Source organism: Brachionichthys hirsutus, chromosome 19 (assembly GCF_040956055.1).
Source record: "Brachionichthys hirsutus isolate HB-005 chromosome 19, CSIRO-AGI_Bhir_v1, whole genome shotgun sequence".
NCBI lineage: Eukaryota > Metazoa > Chordata > Actinopteri > Lophiiformes > Brachionichthyidae > Brachionichthys > Brachionichthys hirsutus.
In genome coordinates this window covers 9,107,126-9,130,688 of record NC_090915.1, presented here as the reverse complement: position 1 = coordinate 9,130,688, position 23,563 = coordinate 9,107,126, and the positions used below count along the sequence as shown (strand labels likewise).

At 42.7% G+C, this 23,563-nt stretch overlaps 1 protein-coding gene across 1 annotated transcript in view; it reads left to right on the top strand.

Moving 5' to 3' along the window:
* nsmfa (NMDA receptor synaptonuclear signaling and neuronal migration factor a) overlaps positions 1 to 23,563 on the top strand; it is a 28,701-nt gene that overhangs the window by 4,967 nt on the left and 171 nt on the right. Inside the window, exons 2-13 of the mRNA XM_068752989.1 lie at positions 4,625 to 4,686; positions 4,911 to 5,810; positions 6,792 to 6,858; positions 14,185 to 14,237; positions 15,113 to 15,202; positions 18,052 to 18,182; positions 18,587 to 18,670; positions 19,077 to 19,110; positions 19,692 to 19,762; positions 19,945 to 20,024; positions 20,725 to 20,827; positions 23,287 to 23,362. Of these exons, the coding sequence (XP_068609090.1) occupies positions 4,625 to 4,686; positions 4,911 to 5,810; positions 6,792 to 6,858; positions 14,185 to 14,237; positions 15,113 to 15,202; positions 18,052 to 18,182; positions 18,587 to 18,670; positions 19,077 to 19,110; positions 19,692 to 19,762; positions 19,945 to 20,024; positions 20,725 to 20,827; positions 23,287 to 23,362 (1,751 nt within the window). The remainder of the gene's footprint in view (positions 1 to 4,624; positions 4,687 to 4,910; positions 5,811 to 6,791; positions 6,859 to 14,184; positions 14,238 to 15,112; positions 15,203 to 18,051; positions 18,183 to 18,586; positions 18,671 to 19,076; positions 19,111 to 19,691; positions 19,763 to 19,944; positions 20,025 to 20,724; positions 20,828 to 23,286; positions 23,363 to 23,563) is intronic.

Genomic DNA, 23,563 nt, shown 5'->3' with positions numbered 1-23,563 from the left:
AATCGCATGGGGCTCGTTCAGCGTATAAAAAAAACAAAGAAAAGCCAGAGCAGATGATGAGATGGTAATCAGGATTCAGGTTGTTTCCACAGCGATTTAAATTGCAGAATTTGAGCTATGGCAGCTTCAGTTTCATCCGAGACGTGCGAAGCGATGGTGGCGCAGGTGGTTGGGAGGGTTGTCCTGTGATCGAGAGGTTGGTGGTTCGATCCCCGGCTCAGGCACGCGTGTGCGCTGTCGTCGTGTCCTTAGAAAGTGTAACTGCTGTAAACCAAATTGCCCTCCAGGGGACAAAATCAATCAATCAGTAAGCTAGAGCGTCCTCACTTCCGGGAGTAGGGCTCGTCTTCCCGCCGATAAGATGGCAGGAGCTGGGTTAGCAATCGCCATTGATAGTTTTCACATCTCACACATCAAAGTCCTGAAATAGCCTTAGAAGTTAGTCCTGTGAAAGTTATTCCTATTCAAGATGTCGAAAGGGTTGAACAAATGACACCCGGTCTTATTGTCAGACTTTAACTCGGGAGCCGCTCCAATTTCCCTCAGACTTTCCACATTTCTTTCAGCCATGATAATGATCGACTTTAACCGTATAGTCCCTCGCTATAACTTATTATTGTATTATTGATACACACAAAACAGAACAGGCTGAATAAATATAACAGCTACGTGTCTTTAGATATTTGGGGCTAATTTAATGTTTTAACGCTGTTCTCTAACTTACCAAACATCTGTCCTCTCACACAAACTTCATGACGGAAGAAAATGACACGTCAGGTTGAGGGTTTTGACTGACAGCTCACGTGTCCAATAGCATTCAAGAAAGGTCCCAGATCCCTTCCTGTGTGGATTGCCCTGTTTGCTTCTCATGTTTTTGACCCAGACCTTAGTGTTTGCGGAACGATCAGCTTGATTACCTCCACCGCAGAGCTTATGTTTCAGTCCTGTCAGCAGCCTGACAGGAAATCTACTGGTTCAATTTTCATGGGCCAACGGTGAAACCATTCCAGTTTGGAGCAGATCTGCATCAGTGAGTTGGATTGGGTAGGTGGTTGGTCCCTCGTGATTGGTTCAGGCGTGAGGTAGGAGAAGATGAAGAGAGGGAGGACTGTTAGCGACAACAAAGCAATGAATCAGAGTTTAAAAAAAAGTTTTTTTTTGGATCACTTTAAATCAGTTGCTAAATCATAAATAGACACACCACACCTCCACACCGACCTGCAGGAAGGCGTCACGTTGGTGCGTGAATTCAGACAAAGATCACGTCAAACCCCGATGCGTACAACTCCTCATGCACTCATGGCACGGACGGAGACGATGCTCAACTCAAAAGCAGCCCATATAATTACTATAATCAGAATAATTAGAAGGATTGAACAGGCACATGCGGGGTCTTCCCACGCTTCTGGTGGGTGCAGGCGTCACAGTTACACATATTTTGACAGAATTCTCTTAATTTTGAAGATAATCAAGAATAACATGGGAGTATAAACGTCACAGAAGAGGAAAACGCCCACTGTGCACCGTTCTTGTTACAGAACCCTGTCCTGATGTTAAAAAAATGTAATCTATGATGAATTTGACTAAGCCTTGGTGCGTAGTGTGAGCGCATTAAAATAGCCTGTTTTTCCAGCCCTTCCTTGGAAGTATAAGCAGCAACAGATGACAAAATGCTTCTACGTGTCACTCTGAAGGGTGCTTTGTCACGTCCCTCGGCATCTCATCCAGACGCACTAAGTAGCCTCGAGCGCCTGAAGGTGACACACAAAGCTCGCCTCCTCAAATCCTTCCCAACATTGCAGTTAATGTGAAATGCACAAAAAGATTGGGTGCGTTTGGAAGCTCAAGAACAGCCACATCTTGTTCTCTCTCTCTCTCTCTTCAGAAGAAACGGTTTTCCAAGGTCCATGAATTTTGAACATCAGCTTTTTAATCCAATGTGGGCGAGAAGTCCTCAGAGTGCTGTGAAAAATAGAAATGGGACTGTCTGCGATTCCATCACAGCTGGGCAAACTCCATTTGCCGAGGGAGATTATACGATATGATATAAAGCTCCAAACTAAACGATCCGTGTGATTGTGAATGTCTCTTAGGCTTTTATTTTATTTTATTTTCAAGGTCAAAAATGGAATGTGAATGTAATTACAAAGCTCTTGCAGTTTGCATTGTTGTAAAATGTTGAAATATATTTGTCGAGGAACGCCTTTCATTTGAACCAATCATATGGTCTGACATGAATCCAGACAGCTAAACAGGAACGTGTGCCGTCCTCTCCTGATTGAGATTGTTAATGAGGCTGTAGATGCTCCTTAAGAGGCACAAAGGATTTCAGGGCTGAATTGATCATCAATGGAGAAAGAGAATTTATTAACAATCCTCTTCCTCATTGTCCCGACTGTTCTCCATCTTCCTCAGTTTCCTGAAGTTTATTCCAACTTTCTAATTTAATATGCCCCATTTTTCTCTGTACACTCCTCTTGCTGTCTGCTCTAATCCCATCTCTGCTCCTCACAAACTCCCCTCCCCGACTCGTTCCTTTCCCCCAAACCCCTGTCACATGTCTGAGAGCATGCAGGACGAATTTCATTTCGCCCTCTTTGGCGTCCTTTTCCCAACTTTTCCTCCACTTTTATTTTTCACCTCGGACTTTCTCCTACACCTGTGATGCGTTCACTCATCAGACACAGAGATAGGTTTTGGGTAACGTGTGGATTAAGAGGCGTTTTCCCCTCCCAGGTCTCAACTTGGTTTCCTCTCATGTATAATGCATGATGCGGGTTTCTTGCACCATTGTTTGCTGATTCTCATCAGAGTGCTTCAGTCTGGCGAATATAAAACAGGAGGGTTCAATTGAAAATGTCCCTGAGTTTCACAGGGACACCTACTGATCCGCGCACAGACGAGTGGCATCGCGACACAGTCACACGTAAAGTGCATTTGCCCCCACATTGTTTCCCAATCTTGGCATCCTGTCAGGAACCATATCTCATTCATTTGGCATTTATTTCCGTGTATGGGGAATATTCTAATATGTCCAATCGGATTAGCATTAAACTAGCCGGTCCACGGCAAACCTGGGGCAGTTTGTCTGTGGGACTGCAGACAACGAGGGCTCGTAGGTCATTTGTACCCTGCGGAGGCCCACTGGTGGACTCTTGCAGCATGCGCCTAGGGCAGGAATATCATATGCAGCATCAACGCTGTATTACACCAGAACCGCAGTGTCACCATGATCCTCTCTATCTGGACATTTTAATAAGCATGCTTTCAATATTTGAGCTTTCTCTTTCTCTCGTCTATCTTTGATTGTCAATCTTATTACCGGTATATTATATTTTTAATGGTTATTTCTAATGTAAGGGAGGATTTATTTGAGGAAGATCATCTGACATGTTCTCAAGTTTCTGTGGAAACTTTAATTTAATTTGACTTCACAGCAAACATATACGTTGGAGCAGGTACTGCATAATGTGACATAAAGGAAGGGTATGAGTCATTTCAGATACCTGAGGTAGAGGTTGAGTAATAAACAATGTTGGGCTTCAACATTAAGGAACGATTAAGGCTGAGATAGTCTTACACTCAGATGAAGTAACCTTGTTTGGATTTGAACAGTTTAAGATTTTCACATTAAAATGTCTGTTTCAGAGTGCATGCTATTATTATTATTATTATTATGATCACACATCTTGAGGTGACATTTGGTCGACCAAAACTTTTTGAGCTCCGCCCATAGGTGGCAGCACAAATTATATTAAAATGCATTTGTCTCAAAAACCACCATTTTGCATTTTCTCTATTACAGAGTTAAACTTGCTGAAGTGACATTGTTTAACTGATTTGGTGCTGCTTGCAACTTTACTGTGTATTAGTTGCTTTATTCTTTTAAGCACAAAAGAAGAAAAGCTTCCAATGTGCTCTTGCTCTTTGATTGAGTGCACGTGGGTGCGTTTGTTTGTGTGTTTGTGCACTCCTGCTGTGTTGGACAGGCTTTAATAATTGACGGAGCTGCACCAACAGTTCCCGCCACACATTTTGTTCTCCAAAAGTGCATGCATGTGTATGTTTTAATACCAGGTTATATGTTGAAACCAATATACTTCTGCTTACTTCCAAATAGTCCCCAGACTGACGCTGAGGGCGCTTCTTCAGAATGATCCATCTCTCTTTATGTAGCTTTGCTCATTTTCCGCCCTCGCCACAGACTGACTAGAAGAACGCCGGTGTCATTAAACTGAAAGGATGCCTGTAGCATAAAGAGCAGGACACAGGCGCTAACAGCTCACATAGTCTGCTTTTCCGTGCATCCCCAGCAATCTTCCACAACTTTAACTATATGCTGCACATCTGAACACGAATGAAAACAACCAAAGCGGACCGAGGTCATGCTGAGAAACGACATCACTCGATCCTTTAATCTGCTCACTCTGGCATTGAGTGTGGAGATAAATCGGCCAAGTCTTAATCAGTGGGTGGGGCAAACCTACAAAAAAAAGCCAATTTGGTTCATAATTTACATCTCCCTTCCCCTTCTCCCTCCTGCCATTTCCCCTCCTCTCTCGCTCACTCACTGCCCATAAATTAATGTCATCATGTGTGTTGTATGTGTGTCCCCCCCCGACAGAGCAGCGCGAGCATTTGGAGAGTACCTGTCCCATACACATCCTGAAAACCGAAACGGATCAGGTCAGCATCTCCTGCCATTCGTCTGTCCCTCTGTCCTGCTCCATGTAATCCTTGCTGCTTCCCTTCATCATCCACCGTAGACATGCTTTGTTGGAATCACAGTGCATCCCCGGTACAACTGACAAACTCTCAAAGATGATCCTGTGTCATCCTCTTCTTTTCCCTCTCCTCGTGTCCACTTATTTTTCTAACACCCATGTTTGTCTTCTTCGTCATCAAACCAGCTCATCTTCTGTGTGAAACTCTGGTTGCTCCTGACCCGGAGTCGCCAACTGACACCCTTAGTGTCAATAACAGCAACCACCTGCAAAACTCCTCCAACAACACCCGGGCCCGTGAGGACAACCGAGAGTCCAGCCTTGTGAAGACGCCGCTCGCAGCTCCGCCTTCCATCGCTGTCTCTGCCAAGCCGTCGCAGCTGTCCCTGGAGCGCAGTTTCTCAGTGGAGGAAGACCAGCAGAAGTGTGTGGAGTGCACCCTGCAGCCGGCCCGCGTGTACACCATCACCACCCAGCGAGGTATGCTGATGAGTAGCGGCGGAGGCAGCAAGGAGAGCCTGGAGCTGCACGTTCTTAAGGAGAAGTCGGGGGGTCGTGGGGTGGGAGCCAGAGGTGGCTTGATCCATCCCTCCGCTTCCCCATCCTCCGCGTCCTCATCGCCGACCCAGTACCACCTCGCCAGCAGCGGCCGCGGCACCAGCCATCATCACGGCAATCATCATCACAGCAATCATCACCATGGGAACCACCACAGCGTCTCGGGCACAAATGCGCCCTGCAGCAGCGGAGGAAGTAGCGGGGCAAGCGGAAGCAGCAGCAGTAGCAGCCAGCAGCCTTTAGCCATCACCGGACCCCACACCCGCCAAGCAGCACACCCCAGCCAGCACCACGGGCTGCCCCAACCCCCGCTGCAGACCTCCGTCAGTGCCCACAATATCCGTGGATGGGGCGAGGGTGGAAAGGGGGAGGCGGAGTGCAGTGGACTGGCCTGTGACTCGTGCAGCGGCGCCCCCTCACGGAGTCAGGGCTCCCTGGATCTGGAGAGCGCATCCCGAGAGCCAGGCAAGCAGCACCGACGCCTAGAGCGGATGTGGAGTGTGGACCGGGTGACTGGGCTGGAGAGAGGTGAGAGGGTGGAGGACACAGAAGATGGGAGAGGCGCTGAATTATAAACAAGGGTGGGATGCGGGTTAGATCATAACCCGCGGTTTGGGTGGGTTTGATACCGGACCAGAGATGAAACAGCATTTGACTAAAACACAAGCAAGGGAAATACACACAGCAAATATTTGAAAGAAGAAATATTTGCAAAACGGTACTGAATACTAAAACATGCTGAAGGATGGAATCTGTTTCCATTTGAGTCTATATTAATAATTCTTGGAGCCATAATGAAAAGATACGTTGGATAGCTGAGACGTTTTAAAGACGCCAAACAGTCCACTTAAAGAAAAGAGAAATTAAATATAAAGTTCACAAAAGTAGAGCAGCATTCCTCGAGGAGTTGCTGCAGTAACGCTAAGCGTTCTTGTTATTCACCATTGCCTGAGTTCATTTTAGTTAAAGAGTAAGGAAGCATTCAAACTCGCTTCCCCATTAGTCTGCTGTTTGTGACATTTTCATTTTATTTTGCAGAAGTAGCAAAATTGCTCGAGGACGTTTTTTTGAAAGCCGAGTGTCAGATTTTAAAACGTTACCCTTTAGAGTAGTAAGGCATAATTAAGAAAATGCATCTTTGAGTTAAGAAAGAAGTTGAGTTTGCATGAGCTCTGAGCCAACGTGAGCGAGCGTCACATTGGACTGCTTCAACGCACCTGGAATCTGTTTCTTCTGAGGTCTGGTAGGGTCTGATCGGTTGATGTTGGATGTAACGTGGTGGTCTGTATTTCCCACTCTTGGTCTCCCCGTCTCTCTCCTTTGCTGTCTTCTGCTGTGTCTCTCCCTCTCTCCATTTGTGGAGTGGTGGACTGTAAAGTGCTGTGGAAGGGTTTTGTGCCATATTTCGGATATATTTATTAGAACATCTGTGCGCCAGTACGGCACATGGATCTTCCTGTCCTGTTTCTACTTGACCTTTGCAGTCATCGTTCTTCTCTCTAATTGCAGAGGACACTAACTGGTTTCCCAAGGAGAATATGTTCAGCTTTCAAACTGCCACAACAACCATGCAGGCGTGAGTGTCCCACTTTTCAGCACACAACTAAATCATTCATGTGCACAAACAACGCTCGGATTCATAGTGCATGCTCTGTCTGAGAGATCGGCCTGGGTGTGTTGACGTCCCCGTTTTTGCCTTTTAAGCCATTAAATACAAAGTACATACTTTACATTGCTGCAAGCCGCTTTCCAAATGTAGCATTGGTTTTTAGATTGATTTGCCTCCTCAAGGCTGCTATTGATTTTTATTTTGGAGAGCTATAAAAAAATAAAATCAACTCTCCTTATACTTTAAAGCTCGCTAAAGGAAGGCGATCCATCAATAATGACTATTTTACCCCAAATTAGGGTTTGTTTGGAAAGTTGTGATTTTGCATGCTCACATGCTAACCTTTGCTGACTATAGTAGCGCTAAACACAAAATAAAAATGAGGGGAATCAATTAGTTTTGCAGATATCGGAACTTAACTGAAAGTATTGAATGACCAGACAAGATGAGAGGTCGCAGAACTGTATTATCTGTATTATATTTAATTTAGATACCACATCCCTCCTTCCAGGGCGTCCTGGTCAAGACAGCAGAGACAGATTCAAGTGAAAGAACAGTTTAACACCATAAAACACATACAATACATATAAAGTACACACAAGTAAATAATGAAGAGTAATACTACATTGCTAAGTTACTTTAGACAAGTCACAGCTTAATGTGTAGAAATACACCAAAGAAGAAGAGGCTTGCATGTTTGTATTTAGACTACTGATAATCACTAATGGCCAAAACTAGTAGCCAATAGCCTGGATTGATCCATGGTTTACTTATCTTACCCTTTTCATTTAGTGTAAAACTAAACTGTGTACACAGTAAATTATACCCGCAATGATCACATTGATAGAGAATCACACGGAGAGATACTAAAGACTTATTTCATTCAACACTTGAATCACAAGAATCGACGACCTAATTAACAAGCGGCAGTCAAACATCGAATGTTGGAATAAGATTTTGAGATGTGAATATTTCTATATCATCCAGCCGGATGGAAGAGATTCCAAAGGTTTTTCAAATAACTGAAGGCAGCAGTCACCACTACATCACATTGAAATGTGGATTTAGCTTCCGGCAACACTTTCCTTTGATCTGGAACTTCTCATTTGATGCCATTCGCCTTTCATATCTTTTCGGACCACATTCCCAGCACAAAATCGGACTCAGCCATTGCATAAGGTTTACTGGGAACGGATAATAAGCTGCATACCAGTAGAGATATTGAGGAAGTTTTAAGACCTTTTATTTCTGGAGGTCAGCCGTGACTCACTTCTTATGCCTCTCCCAGCTCATTCTCTCCCTGTCGTTTGGACTCATTACTCGCTGGTGCATGAACCGCTCTTTTTGTGTTTCTCTCTCTCCTCTTTTCTCACATGCTAAATGGACACGGGACGCTCGAACAGGATATCGTGAGTACACCTGCCCTCTTCCTTTGTCTTAGCCCCCCCCCCCCTGACCAATTTTACCCTATCCCTATTAACTGCCGGCCCATGACAGTGATTTCATGTAGGTAGATACAGTAGGTGGGTTTTAGTTACTCTCTGTAGCAAAAGTCTGTTGGTATTTGGGTTATTCTGGCAACAGCTCTTTCAGGAGTCACAAATTATCCTATCATTGACCTTTAGGGGCTCTCTCATCTTGCATTGGCCCAGCAGTTTTGTCTGTGATCTATTCTACTGGTCATCTGTCATCAACTATCCATATCTGACACAATAATCAGAATCAGAATGCACTTTGTTGTCATTGACTCATTACACTCTTTACACTCAATGCAATCTCTCTCTCCGCCAGCAACACTGGAAAGCAGAATAAAGTCGTTTCATTCATTCATTTTCCAACCGCTTTGTCCGTTATCGGGTCGCGGGCCAAGCTGGAGCCGATCCCAGCAGTCAATGGGCGAGAGGCGGGGTACACCCTGGACAAGCAGTTCATCGCAAAGCAACAGAGAGACAATCAGCCACACACACACACACACACCTACGGGCAATTTAATGTCACCAATCCGCCTAAGCTGCATGTTTTTTGGTGGTGGGAGGAAGCCGGAGAACCCACAGCAGACACGGGGAGAACATGAAACCTATGGCCTTCTTGCTGTGATGCAACAACACTAACCACTGCACCACCATGCTGCCCAAAATCCTTGCAGTAGTTAAAGCATAAACTGGTTTGGATTCTACTCACATCTACATCTTTTCTTTACTTCCCTTTTTTTTCTGGCTCGCTGTTCAGGAACACTAAAGTTTCTCCCACTCTGCCATTACGCTTGACATTGGGATGATGTCACAAGCTACGATATTATGTTTCTTGGCTCTGGGGAAAGGAGCATGAATTATAAATTGGAGTACTGTGTAACTTGACCTTGAGCGTCTTCACCAGAGTGATTCTGGAATGGAAACATACTGACAACGTTGGCATTCGGATAACCGAAAGTTGTAATATTCATTTGCATAGTTCATCATTAGTTTAAAGTTTGGTCATATCCCAAAACACTTGGCAGATTTATTTATTCAGATCCTCTGGCTAAAATGTTCCTTCATTGCAGGTAGTGGATTTCAGTTTAAGTAAAGACCACAATCCGTGTAAATGCTCCCAGAGAACCAAATTAAAATTCCCAATAAATGCAGGTATGTACTCATTTTTGCATAATGTTCAGTAAAACTATATTATACTTAGCCTTTTAACAGATATTACTTTTATGGGAATATTTTAAGCCACTTTCTAACAAAGTATTCAAAGACATGAGCAAGTGATTTAACATGGTTGGAGATGCTTTAGTTCTGGCTGTGGATAAATGTTAATCAGCTTCACAGGACTGGAGGGTCGCGCCTTCCCTGCTTAGCGATAATGTCACAATCACACATTCACAGTGATGCATCTCACAGCCCTGTTGTACTCTCACACACTTTCACACTATCGCTTACTGTTCTGAAACCAGAGCAATGTCAGAGTCTCACAATGGCCAGCTCCCACAGCAGCTTCGCTTTTGACCTTTTGATAGTAATTTCAAGATAGAGAATAAAAGATTCCATCAAAGAAATGGAGGCTTTTAAACCCGGAGCATTTTCCTGCACTGCAGGAGCTGAACTAAGATTGTAAAAGCTCCAAGACAGCCTAAATTGAAGGAGAACACATTTCCACAGAAAAAAAACTGCTCCTTTAAGAATTCCGCCTCAAGGGAATGCAAAGACACAAAAGGTCCATCTCAGTGTCTCGATTAGCATCGCATGACATGCAGAGTGGGCACATTTGTAGCAGCGATGAAAAGGAAAGAGCATTTGAGCTGGTGATATGATGGTTTACGCTGCAGCCCCTCACACAGCCAAATAAATCCTGCAGCTAAAAGCATCAGCCTCTCTGCAGCGTCACGCTACGCCAGTCCTCACGCACTCTCATCCCCGTAATACTGCGCAACGTCCTGGCAAAAGCGTTTTAGGGATTTGTGTGGATATAAGGAAAGAGAAAAAAAACAGAATTCGATCATCCAGATGTATAAAATGTCCCCATCCAAGGTGGGAACACGTTTGAGCTTTTTCTGGCTAGTTTGCTGTTGTTGCTTATTTACAAGCATTTCTAATCTGATTAAGACGAAGAGTCTGCGTGGTGTGAAGATGTCAGCGTCTTTAAACAGGATGTTCTGACTGGAAGCCCTCATTACTAGACAAACAGAGAGTCTGTGTTTTAGTCTAAAAAAAACAGAAGATTAAAATGGATTAAGATAGGTAGTTCAAAACAAAACACACACACACACACACACACACAAATTGGCTCGGAATCTGAATTCTGTTCAGCCACACCGAGAGGAACTGCTAATTGCAAACTCACGCCTCATATGTAAATATTGGGTTGTGAATGGTTTTGTAAAACACTGTGAAAGTTGGGTTTAATAATATGAAATTTTAAATGGCAAAAGAACTTCTAATATACTTTAGTGGCTTGTGTTCCCACTTCGTTTGCAAATAATTTTTTCATCTCTGAGCATTTAATAATTTCCTTCACCAATTCCTTCAATGTAAAATTGAAAACAGTACATTTGCAAAAAAGGAGGTGAGGCGCTCTAACACTTGCAGGAGGAATGGCATCAGTGACAAGTTCACAAAGTCCTCCTCAGGCCCAGACGTTGTGTTGCGCAGGGCCAGATGGTGAATGTGACACCATGCAGTACATCTCTGACATCACGGCGTCATCCATCTGCAGTGTCAGCACATTAACTCTGTGTGTTAATTCATCAACATGAGTCATTTGAACATGATGAGAAAACAGCAGAACAAATCTTTGGTGGAAACATTTACCTCATTGGACTAAAGTCCACTGGAAAAGACTTTATCCATCATTACTCAAAGAACATGTTTCTAAAAAAAAACAAAAACATTCTCAATTGATTGTTTTCCAATGAAAATAAGATTAGGAAAAGCATCAAATTCAATCAAAAAGGCAAAATCTTGCATTCTAGTATGAAAAGAAGAGATATTTTTAGTGGGACCCTTTCTTCTTCAGTGTTATCTCAACCTTTAAAATGACAAATAATAATAATAATTTCTTGATGGGTTATAGTGCAATAAGCTAATAATAATACTATTATAGTGCAATAGTCCAATACTAAAGCGTTTTATTGTTGGTTTAATCTTGATGACAATCTTAAATTAATTTTGTATCTAGTTTAATTTGTATTTATTGTGCTATAAACAATGAATCTGGGTCTTTTGATTTTTTTTTTTTAAGAAATCCAACTTTTAAAAAAGTTTCATTTATTTCAGAGCTTTATTTCCTAGATATTTAATTCCTATATTATTATACAATATACACAGTTAGTCACCCTGTTTTATTACGTTGTGAATTACCCAGTATTATTATATTAGGCTGTCTTTTTGAACTGCACACCCTTTTCACATTAATAAATCAATGGTTAAAAAAAAACATTCTAAAATTATTATATTGGTACTTTTAGTGTATTTTTAAGCTAATAATTATACATATTTAAACAGCTAATATTTGCCGGTTTACAGTGCTATTATTTGTTGCACCACTGTCCACAAGACGTTCCGTTTTCCACACAAATAGCAGCAGACGAGCAGAAAAGTATCTGGTTTTATGAGTTCATTTTCTTTGGGATTGAGACATGAACATGGTGCATGAATTTACTTTGAATTTACTGGTTGATATCATTGATCAGTTATCAGTTGAAGCTACCCATTCAACACCTCGTCATAACTAAAAAAAACCCCAGCAAAGACAGACTCTCATATCTGGTCAGATATAAAACTGTTAAGGAAACACGTATTAAAAACATTATTTTCACATATAGAGAGGAAGGATGGTCATCGCATGTCTTTTCTCATTCAAATTAAGATTTTGGATGCAAAATGTCAGTTTGTCTATTAAACTGTCAGTTTAATAGATACTAACATGGAATGACTTGGAAATATGGAAATAATGTTATAGGACAAGTCATTAAGAGTACACAAAGGTGCACATTAATAACAAATAACAAAGGTGCACATTAATAACAAATAACAAAAAATAAGATTCGTGGCATGCATTATTATTTACAGACCATATTCTGACACAATTTGTGTTGCTCATGGAAATTAGCAGTGGAGTTCACTGCTTGCTGTTGCGAGCAAACTCCTGCCGAGGTAAACCAAGGACAGGCAGCCTCCAAAGACTTTGCGTCCTTTCATCTGGCTTCTATTTTTATGGTCTCCGGCTCCAAATCAACACGGACCTGTTCACCCATGCACACGTTTCCAAACCCGATGCAGAGGTCATTAATCAGGAGCGCTGGCTGGTGGTTCAGCGTGCTCAGACAGTGCAGATGTGACAGGAGGATAAAACGGCACTCGCCTCAGGTCAGGATCAGACACAGACATAAATGAAATAAATAATGTGTTTTCATCAGAGACATGAAAATGCGTGTCTCTATTAAGCAAATAGAAGTACCGACAACCCACTAAAGAGAAACCACCTCATCAAGCTACTAGTAGTCATCTATGACGCAGCATGTTCTGATCGTCACTAGATGCAGTGAGCTGACTACTGAAAAGTAGAGTTACACAATAAAATAATAATAATGACGTATGCATAATCCTAATCTGTTTAAATTTGTTAATGTATCATTACATTTTCTACATTTATGCAAGTAGAGGAATTGATGAGTACTTCACAACAATTACGAGATTTTCCCTTCAGGCTGATGCCACAGTTGCTTCTCTGGTCTCCTCTTGAATAAAGATGTCTGCAGACTATACAACCCTCATCTTATCTTCCCGTAATTTCTTCCAACATCTCTGCATCGCTTTGGGGGGGACGGGACCTCGTCACGGATATCTTGCAAGGTCACATCGACTGTGAAATAAGTCGTGTACGAAATAAAACTGCAGTGATTCAAGCTTGTGGAAGTTAATATGCACTAGATGTCAATCAGTCAATTAGATTATTTATAATGTTGTCATAAGTCAAGGTGTTCTGATATAATAAAAAATGGATTACTCCCAATGAAAGGACAAATGAGGAGCAGCAAAATGAACAGAAAAGCCATCAGTACACAAAAGCTGCCCATTTATATCCACATTGATCTTGTATTGTATCATGTTAACGTACCGTATTGTGTAATCATATTGTATCGTGTACATCCATCCATCGACACCTGCTTTTCCGCTTTCATGGGTTGCGGGTGTTGCTGCAGCATATCCCATCTTACTGTGGGCGAGAGGCGGGGTACACCCCAGACGCGTCGCCAGCGCATCATCATATCGTATCATGGCATGTAGCATATTGTACTGTATCGTATCATATGTTGTGTCGTCATATCGTACCGTATCGTATCTTTTTCTATCGTATCAGTTCATCGTCTTTCCCAATCTTATCTCATGCCATCTTATCTTTTCTTGTCTTCTGAGATACAGTGTTCAGAGACTTATTAAAAGATAGAAAGATCCACCCTGTGACAGATTCAGGCAGCGTTTTCATTCAGTTAGTGCAGACGATTGTGTGAAATGAGTTATGATGCAGGCTTTTATTCTTAAGGGCAGGTGGATGGTTTGGTGCGTTACGCCCACAGCGCTTCTTTGTAGAAGTGTCTTCAACTCACATTGACAAGGAAATGTGTATATTCATCTATAATTATCTATCTTTAATTAGAAGCAGGAGCATGACGCCAAACTTTTTGTCTTTCCTCGCTTTGTTTCCCGCCCACCCTTCTCTCGTCCCTCTTTCTCTTTCTTCTTTACGTTTGGGTTCTTCCTCTGTCCTCTGTCCTCTGTCCTCCCTCCTTTGCTTTCATTTCTCTACCCACAGGAACTTCCGGAAGCATCTTCGAATGGTGGGCAGCAGAAGGATTAAAGCTCAGAGTGAGTCAGAGATGTGTGTGTGTGGTTGATGTTTGCTCAAATTGGCTGTGATGTTGTTCGCCCCGCCGTCATCACCCCTATTTGTTCTCTCAGGTTCCTGTCGTTTTGCATGTGTGGCTCCGATTGCGTCTGCGTTTGCAACCCACTATTGCATTTCCTTGAGAAAATTATAGTACATCAGTGTGTGACACGCCAGCGATATACGTGCATGTGTGTGTGTGTGTGTGTGTTTGTGTGTGTGCGCGTACGTATGTGAGTGTGAGCTGGAGGTTGTCTTTATTTCTTCGTCGCATTGCTTTTATTGTTTGGCGTTTTATTTGTTTGAATAGTTTCTAGGCAAATATACTAAATTATGAAATAGCTTCCCAACTGTGCTGCCCCCCCCCCCCCCCCCCCTCCCCGTATACATTACTTCTTACTTTGAAAGGAAAGTCAGAATCGTCCCGCCCCCTCGACCCCCTGCTGAGAGAAGGAGCTCGTCCTCCTGGAGCTTTCTTTGAGACCGTGAAATGCTTTCATGCATGAAAGGGAGCTGGACCCCCCGTCAAGCCTGTGGGAGTTAAGATACATTAGATATTCACCCGTTCTGCTATAGGAATCAGTGTTGGGGTAGGTCATGGTGTTACAGGGTGTCAGAGGTGAGTCGTAGCAAGGCCGTCCTGATGATCCGGTCGCAGCGTCAGCTGTTGCTGTTTTGTTGTCTGTCTTTGGCAGCTTGTGTGTGCCGGTATTTGGCAGGATGGCCTTGTTTGTGTTTGTGAAGAAGCGGCCGTGTCCATCTTTGCACTTGTGTGGTCGGATTTGACCGATTTGTCAGTGTGTGTGTGTGTAGGTGTGTTGTACGTGTGTGACGATCTCTCCCCCACTTGCATTAGCGTTTGCCGAGCGTAGATCGAAGAGTTTCAGCCGCTCCTGGAGTGACCCCACCCCGGTCGAGAATGACTCTGCTAATGAACCCAAAGACAGTGAGTTAACACAGACGTACGCACGTGAACACACACAGACACACACACACATATATATATTTGTATGAATGTATAGATGATGCACATAACAATTTGCACGAAGAACATGCAGGGATAAACCCATGAGCAACACTTTTTTAGATGACACACACCAGGTTTTGAACATTTGATCTGCTTGGTAGTCTCAGGTTGTTCTCCGAGCGGGCAGCAAAGCCCTTTAATTGTCTGCTGCAGACAAACGAACGATGCATTTATTTTAAACTAAACTGTAACTTTATTATTATCCTGACGACTGAGATCCAAACATCCTAAGAGCTCCATCAGAAAGTGTTTCTGCTCTCGGACTGAACCGTCACAGAGTTGTGAACAAGGTGTTCAGTCATCTATTGCTCATCCGACCCCTTTGTGCCTTCCATCTTGACTGGCAGATTGATTACACCTTGGATTTGCTTTGTGCTCACTCGGTAGCTTTCACATTAATTAACTCACTTACACCGGGGGGGTTCACACAGAGTCAGAAGCCACTTAGCACTTATTATTTGTCAGCCATAAAAAGGTCTGGTGATCAGCGCTCTGATGTACGACTACAGCTGAAACGAGGCCAAATCATCTGCAGTGTAAAATAGAGGTCAATGAGTGCTTGAGAAAGAGGAGGGAACACAAACATCCCCCACAAAGACCGGGGTCCTGATGAACATTCAGGATGACAAACCCTGCCTTCAGCGGCAGAAACACATTTATAGCATGTTAGAATTGTGCCAGCATTTTCCCTTTCCTCCTTTATTGCCTCCGCCAAGGAGGTTGTGTTTCTGACGCCGTTTGTTTGTCTGTCCGTTTGTTAGCAGGATTAGGGAAAGACCACTGGATGGATCTTGATGAAAATAATAATAACCTGAAGATGGGTCTAGTTAGAATCCTGTTAAACTTTGAGAGTGAGCTGGATACCCGTCTGGATACAAAAAAACATCCTGATTTTCCCATTTACTTATAATAGAGGCTGGATGTTTTTACTTGATAGAAAAGGGTTTTTTTTACCCACAGGTATTGTTGTGCTCTTTTTGATACATTTATTAGGTATGTATATTACGTATGCCAAACAGAGACTTTTTCCATCGAGTACATCACCCAACGTAGCATTTAGCATGTCAATGCGCACAAACATAAGACGAATATGACTCCACGCTATGGACTGCTATTTGGCCATCATGGATTTACACTTCCTGCTTTAGATGGATCAAAAACATCGAACACACATGTTTGTGAGCGAGCACGCGCACAAAACACACAAGCTGACTCTGTCTCTGCTGTCCTGACCCTGTCCATCTGTCTCCAATGACCGTGGGTGTTGCTTCGACTTTGTGATGCTCTCTCTCTCTGTGAGTATGTCTTCCAGCCTGGAGTTTGTGTCAGGCCGGTGCGACGGTTACCGTGAGGATGTGTGGGAAGCGTGTCTGTTTCTCAAGGGCGTCTCAACGCACACACAGTTTTGCATGTGCTGTTGTTCCTGCTGATGTCTGCCTATCCGCGTTTTTTGTGTTGTGTTTTGTCCACCTCCATCTTTCTTTGTTTCAAAGTGTGATGACAGATACATGAACTGTTGATGACAGTCTAATCGTGTGCTTGATGCCTCGTTCTTCCTTTTCCCCGAGGGACAGGTATTGTTCCCCAAACTAGTGACATTAACTGTCAGTCTTTCTTGACATTTTTTCTCTTTTTCATACTCTTCTGCTTCAGTTCCCATTTTCAAACTGTTATTACCCCCCAGGTACATTTTTATTAGACTTCTCTATTAGGTGTCTTTGAGCTCAAACTTGACTGATGGTGGATTCTTGAGGCAGACGTTTAAAAAACACCATAATATACCGGTCAATTATCTTTCAGTGAAATAAGTAAGGATGACACAGTTTCTAAATTAAAACACTCATTCTTTTCAATATATCTGTCAGAGCCCAAATGAAAATGAGTCTATAATTTACTGTTGCGATGAATATAGCAGAAATTCCCGTCATAGAAAAGGCCTTCATACAGATATATTCAACATAAATAGCCCCCACAGAATCTACCTAATATCTCAAAAAGCAACTATATCAGCTAAAATGGTGCTGCCAAAATAAACACTGAAGTCAATAAAAAATAACAACAAGGAATGTTAATGATTAAATGTGTGCTCGATCCACACAAAAGCTCACATCCGTACAAAATAAAAGCTTTCAGAAATTCTAGCCGGTGAGCGATGGGCCACAGTTTCCTGCTTGTCGAATCAACAGTCTGCTGTTAATGAGCAGCTTGTTCTTATCATGCTCAAGTGCTATTATCATTGTTCGTCCTGCAAGGCAAATGAGTTTATTGCCACTTACATTTCCCACTGGGATCAATAAAGAGTTCTGATTCCGATTCTGAAATAAATGCTTCTCCAGTGCGGACTGAGCCCTTTTATTCCCTCAGATTAGCCACTAGTACATCTGGTTTATTTCAGATTCGTTTTTATATTGTTCTCTTGATGAAATATGTAAATAATATTTTAGTAACTTTCTTTCATGTCCAAAAAATAGCATGATGGCACATAACCTTCCTCCATCCCAGCTATAATAGCTGTCCTTATTAGCTGCTCCCAGCTGTCATGTTTACTATCAGTCACTTTTGTGCAGCTTCTGCCACCTCACTCTTCCTCCCATTCTATCCATCTTTTCTCCTCCGCACTCACTTCTCTCAATTTGGTGGAAACTTGGGTCAGTCACTCCCAGTTCCTCTCTTCTTGTGTCACCTTTCTGGCCTCCCACTTCACACTTCTTCCTACAGCTTATTATCTCAAGTGTCTTTCCTCACCGGCGTGCTACGATGTCTTCTAGGCGGCGACCTGCAGGCTTCCTGCGGTACAATGGACGAAGGAGCCATCGAAGATGGTTTGGACTGGGAGGAGGAGAGAGAGATGGAGAGGTTGGCCTGTGAAGGAGAAGACTTTGTACCTCCCAAAATTATGGTGAGATAATCGTTTTAGCAATCTGCAGATCATTTAAGCAAACTCTAATGTCCTATACGCCATAATCCTCAAATGATGGCGATGTTAAATACTTAACGGGAGAAAAAAACTTTTTTTTTATCTTCCACAATAAAAATAGTAGTTTAAAGAAAGAGCTGCTTTTGCAGTATACACACACACACACACTGATGGCAGATGTAGGTTAGAATGACTTTAGTCTCAGGGCTATGAAGTAACAGTCCGTGTCATAAAGGCCGCTAAGGTATTCTGTACCATGCCACTATGTGCTGCTATATAAAACATTACGCTCCCTGCAGGCAGGAGATCGAGCTTTCACTTTCCTCTCATTTCTCTAACCTCGCTTCCCTTGCTTTCGACCAACTCTGTTTCTCCTTCAACTCTAGTTGATCTCTTCTAAGGTCCCCAAGGCGGAGTACGTTCCCACTATAATCCGAAGGGATGATCCATCCATCATTCCCATACTCTATGTGAGTCCAGCATCGACGCATTACAGTTGATGTTCCTTTTTATGGTACTTTATATTCCTGATTACAAAAAAAAGTTGATGCTGTATGGAATATTATTAGAATAGGACGTGAGCATTTGTGTATCGTTTTCCTGATGCAATGTTTGCGTTGAGGTTTGCCATGGAGAAGTACAGGGAAGGTCAGAAGGAGCTGCATCGTGTCTTTGAGAAAGCCGAGGGACAGGATGCCTAGAGAGGAACTGTGGTACTGCATGAGGTAGTCTGGAGAAGTATGTCAGAGTAGATCAGGACATGTATGACAGCAGTGAAGTGTGCAGCAGGAGTAACGGAGGAGTTTAGTGTCGAGGCGAGATGCACCAGGGATCAGCTCCGAGCGAAGACGAGACGTTAACGTGTTTTCTTTACAGGACCACGAACATGCGACGTTTGACGATATTCTGGGTAAGTAAATATGATGTTTTATTAGCAACGTATTACTATTCAAAACACACAGAATCCAAAAGAGAATAGAGCTACAAATTTTGAGTCTGTGGAAAAATATCACTTCCTCTTTTGAGGAAAAGACTGTGTGAGACTAAAATATTACCTGGTAACAGGTAACACCTGTGAAAGTCTAAATATACATATTTAATCTGTTTAAAAAAAGAAAAACTAAAATCCAGACGCTGCTGAAGTGCAGTTTTTGAAACGAGAGAACGATCCCTTGTTGCTCATAACAGAAGCCCAAACGCTAAAACTCTAATGTTCAGCAACACAGAAATCAACCCACAACATTTTGTGTTTCTTTTATTGACCCGTTTTCTTTTGCTGTAAAGCACAAATTGATCCAAATTAAAACGGCACATCCCACTAGTGTCGTCTGTCTATTCCTGCTCCAGTGCTTGAAGTTCCTCTCCGGAGAGTAGCTTTGTGTTCACGCTTCACATCCCTCCTTCTCTGGCTCTACATCGCTACTTGTCTCCCCCCCGCTGTTGAACACATCAATACATCAATCCAACCCCTTTTTTTTTTGTCCCTCGCAGAGGAAATAGAGAAGAAGCTCACGGCTTACAGGAGAGGAAGCAAGTTCTGGAGGATGCTCATCTTCTGTCAGGTGAAGAACAAGGAGATGAAAATATGAAGAGCGATGCTGTGGGAATCGTTTTGGGATGCGAGGCTACAGTTTGAGCTCGGAATCCCCCGAGTAACAGGCAGAGCGTACCAAAGTACTCAAAGTTGAGACAAATGTGCGGTTGCAACAGCGCTAATGATTTCATTCATGTGTGTGTTTCTCAGGGCGGTCCTGGTCACCTGTATTTATTGAAGAATAAAGTGGCAACCTTTGCTAAGGTAGAGAAGGAGGAGGACATGAGTCAGTGAGTACACATCTTTATTCTATGGCAATGACGCTCGATTCTTAATCCATCGGCTCCTTTTCGGGAGTGACGTTACAGAAATCTATCACAATCCTTAGCTGTTCAGCCTTTTATTCCATCAGTAGTTTGAATAAATGATCTGTTTTAACAGCGATCTCCCCAAACACCATCGTGTACGCACAAATAAATCATTCCATTCCAAGCATTAAAACGATCAAAGACTGTAATGCGCATCTGTCATGGGGAATTGTCCTTATTTCTTGCTTTCTGTTTGTGAGCGCTCTCAGACTAGATATCAAAATAAAACATGTTCTGTCCAGATGATTCAACACCTTTAAGAGCTCGAGCAGCTCCTTTTCTGAGCGATGCTTCTCTCCTCGGGGAGGGGGGGGGGGGCACATGTCTGAATAGAGAGGTGATGTTTGTTTCATAAATATGCGCACACACGCCTCCCCCTCTGTTCCGTAACCTGGGTAGATTTGGCTAAAGTGGAGTCTTCAATGCCAAAGTGCAGTGGTTAAAAAATCATGAAAAATGACAAGTGCAGGTTTTTTAAAAGATGCAGAGAGTTTATTTTTTGCTTAGTGCTTTCAGTGGTGAACGTGGACAGCACAGGATCATTCATGTTCGCCGTTGATCCCATTTGAAGGGAATGAACTAGTCATATCCTGTTGTAACTTTAACCTCTGCGTTTGTTCAGATTCTGGAGGAGGCTCAGTCGCTTCATGAGTAAAATCAACCCAGAGCCCAACCTCATCCACATAATGGGATGCTACGTCCTGGGAAACCCCAACGGAGAGAAGGTAACGGCAGAGGCACGCACAGAAGCTATCGTCTCGTCATGAACTCTGTCTCCTTCAAAGGCGAATGGAAAAGGAAGGCCACAAACTGAAAAGAGTCGGTTTAGAAATCAAGTTGATCCTGATACTGCTGCTGTTGCTAGAGTTATGATGAAAAGTCTAGAAACATATGTCATTCAGGGGATGAATAATTTTGAGTCAGTAATAGGAACATTTTGTGTGATATTTCTTCGACACAAAATCTACGACGTGAATGTCAAACACAAACGCAGGCAGATATTTCACAGGTCTTGAATCCAGAACATCTTTGATCGGTTCTGCTTTTGTCGAGAGTTTGTCTCCGTCCCAAATCCCCAAGTGATGCTTTCCTGTCGTCTCTTTAAGTCGTCGTTCAGTCGAGCAGAAGAGCAGACGTAATGAGATTTTCCTGCCTCACCTTTTGTTGTCGACATTTGTCCTTCTGGGGAGACTACAAAGTGAGATTAATGCCTCGGCGAGGTATGTCGATCCTATAGCCAGAGTTTTCAATGTCATCAAGGTGGCTAGGTCACCATGGTAACTCAATGCTGCACAGACACCTTCCGGAGGAGGTTATGTTCAGAGTTTCACTTTAAGGTGGTTATAAATAGCACTGCCCTTTCACTAATTATCTTCCTGATGCTATTCCATGAGGGATCGTGGTGCTTTATGTTAATAATGTCCTTTAACAACAACATAAACACATCACAGCAAAGCGAGACCCCTGTCCAGTTCCTTTCTTAACGGTTTAACAGAAGCACAGCACAGATTTATTTTGATGGACATGCATGTTCCAGCTTGCATTATTGACTTGAGCCTGCAGCAGCGGTAGAGGAGTGGGTTGGCATCGACAGAGAGCTAAATTACACCACCCCCTCCCAGTTTGAAAAGTTAAAACGTAATGTTTAATGCATGACTGCTGAAGTCACTTAGCAAGTATCAAAGGAGCCAGGCTTTTAAGCACAATAATTATTGGTGCAGCAGGAGAGACGACAAATTCTTGTCAGAATCAGTCTTGGCAACTTTCAAGAATCAAATCGGAGCAGAGAGGAAACTGCCCGAACGTGCAATGCATTTGGATTTGTTATTTTTGGGCGGCTTTCTCAGTGCTACAGACAACCCCCCAACCATCCTCTCCCCGATGGCTGGAATCCAGCCATCTTCTTTTTATCTTTTTCAAAGTATCACAAACACAAGAAATGAAAGCAGCCTTTTCTTTCCTGACTCCATTTCAACATCATAAAGGTGAAAAAACAAAAAACCCGTTTGGGCTTTGATTTCTCACTCAAAGAGGGGAGAGTAGAGCGATTCCTCATGACTAAATTCATTGAGGAAAATGGTAGGCTTCAATTTTTCATGTGTGCAATGAGCCAAGAACCTGGATAGGAGGTCACAGGAATACTTAACATTGTTATTTATCTCTAATTTATCATTTTGGGATTAGGACCGAATCTAATGGATATGACCTCCTTCCTTCCAAGGAGGTGACGTTTTGATGGCGTTTGTCTGACTGTTAGGAAAAACTACTTGATGGATCTGGATACAAAAGAAATCTGGATTATCGCATTTACTTATAAAGGAGGCTTTTTCAAAAAATCCTTTCTCGTAAAATATGCATAATGAAAAATGTCCTCTTGATCTGATCCAGAATGAGTTCAGGAAAAAAAATTACATTTTAACATTGAACCATTTGCAGTTTCAAATATCTGTTAAAAATACTTTTCACTTTTACTTTTCGTGGTTGGTGTATAAAGATACCAAAAACAATATATAACCTTTTGATGATGATCCAGTTCACCGTGTGGATCCAGGAAATGTTAAATATATGACTTTGCAGAGGTTTGCGTTCTCCGAGTGCTTTTCTAGTTTTCAATATTAATTAAAACAATTGTTTTTCGTCCAAGTTGCTAAAGAAAACGTCTTCAAGAGAATGTTTTCTTAAATAATTTCAGCAAAAGAAAATCACACAACTGAAAAACATCAATAAATACATGTTCCAGTAAATTCTCTTTCGAGTTCAGTTTTCTGCTAAACATCGTAGACTGTAAAAGCCAACAGTCCCCTAAAATCTAAAGAACCTAACATTAAAGTCAAGTTCACAGTTTGTTTATTTTTGTAATCTTTTCTTTTCATTTCCCGACTAACACATCCCGCTCTGAACATTTCACAAACTCCGAGGCAGAACGATTCTATGAAGGCGAGCAGGAGAAACGACGACCTCCCATCTCATTAACTGTCCTCCCCCCAGCTCAGGAGAACCAGTGACTGTCTCTGAGTGTGTCTGACAGTAATGAGCCGGTGCTGGTTTGGCGTGTGCTTCGGTGTTTGTTAGCTTGATGTGTGCCGCGCCTGAAGATGCGGAATCCCCTGCCGCAATTCTACCCAAATGCAGCCGGATTAATTGTTTGTGTTTTTTTTTTAACCTTCTTATCTCGGCCCAACAGCTGTTCCAGAAACTGAAGAATCTGATGAGGCCTTATTCTGTTGAGTTTGAGTCACCGCTGGAGCTCTCTGCACAGGGTTGGTCTCGGCACATGCACAAACACGCTCGTGCATGCACATTGCAGAGATGCACATGGATAGAAATGCACATTTCAAGTACATTGATGATGTTCTTGAACTTTTATGCCCTCGTGTCATCATCGTCACCCAAATTTTGGTGTGTATTCGAAAGCGCCAAGCTGCATATTATCTGGGAAAAATAATTCCACTTAGCAGAAC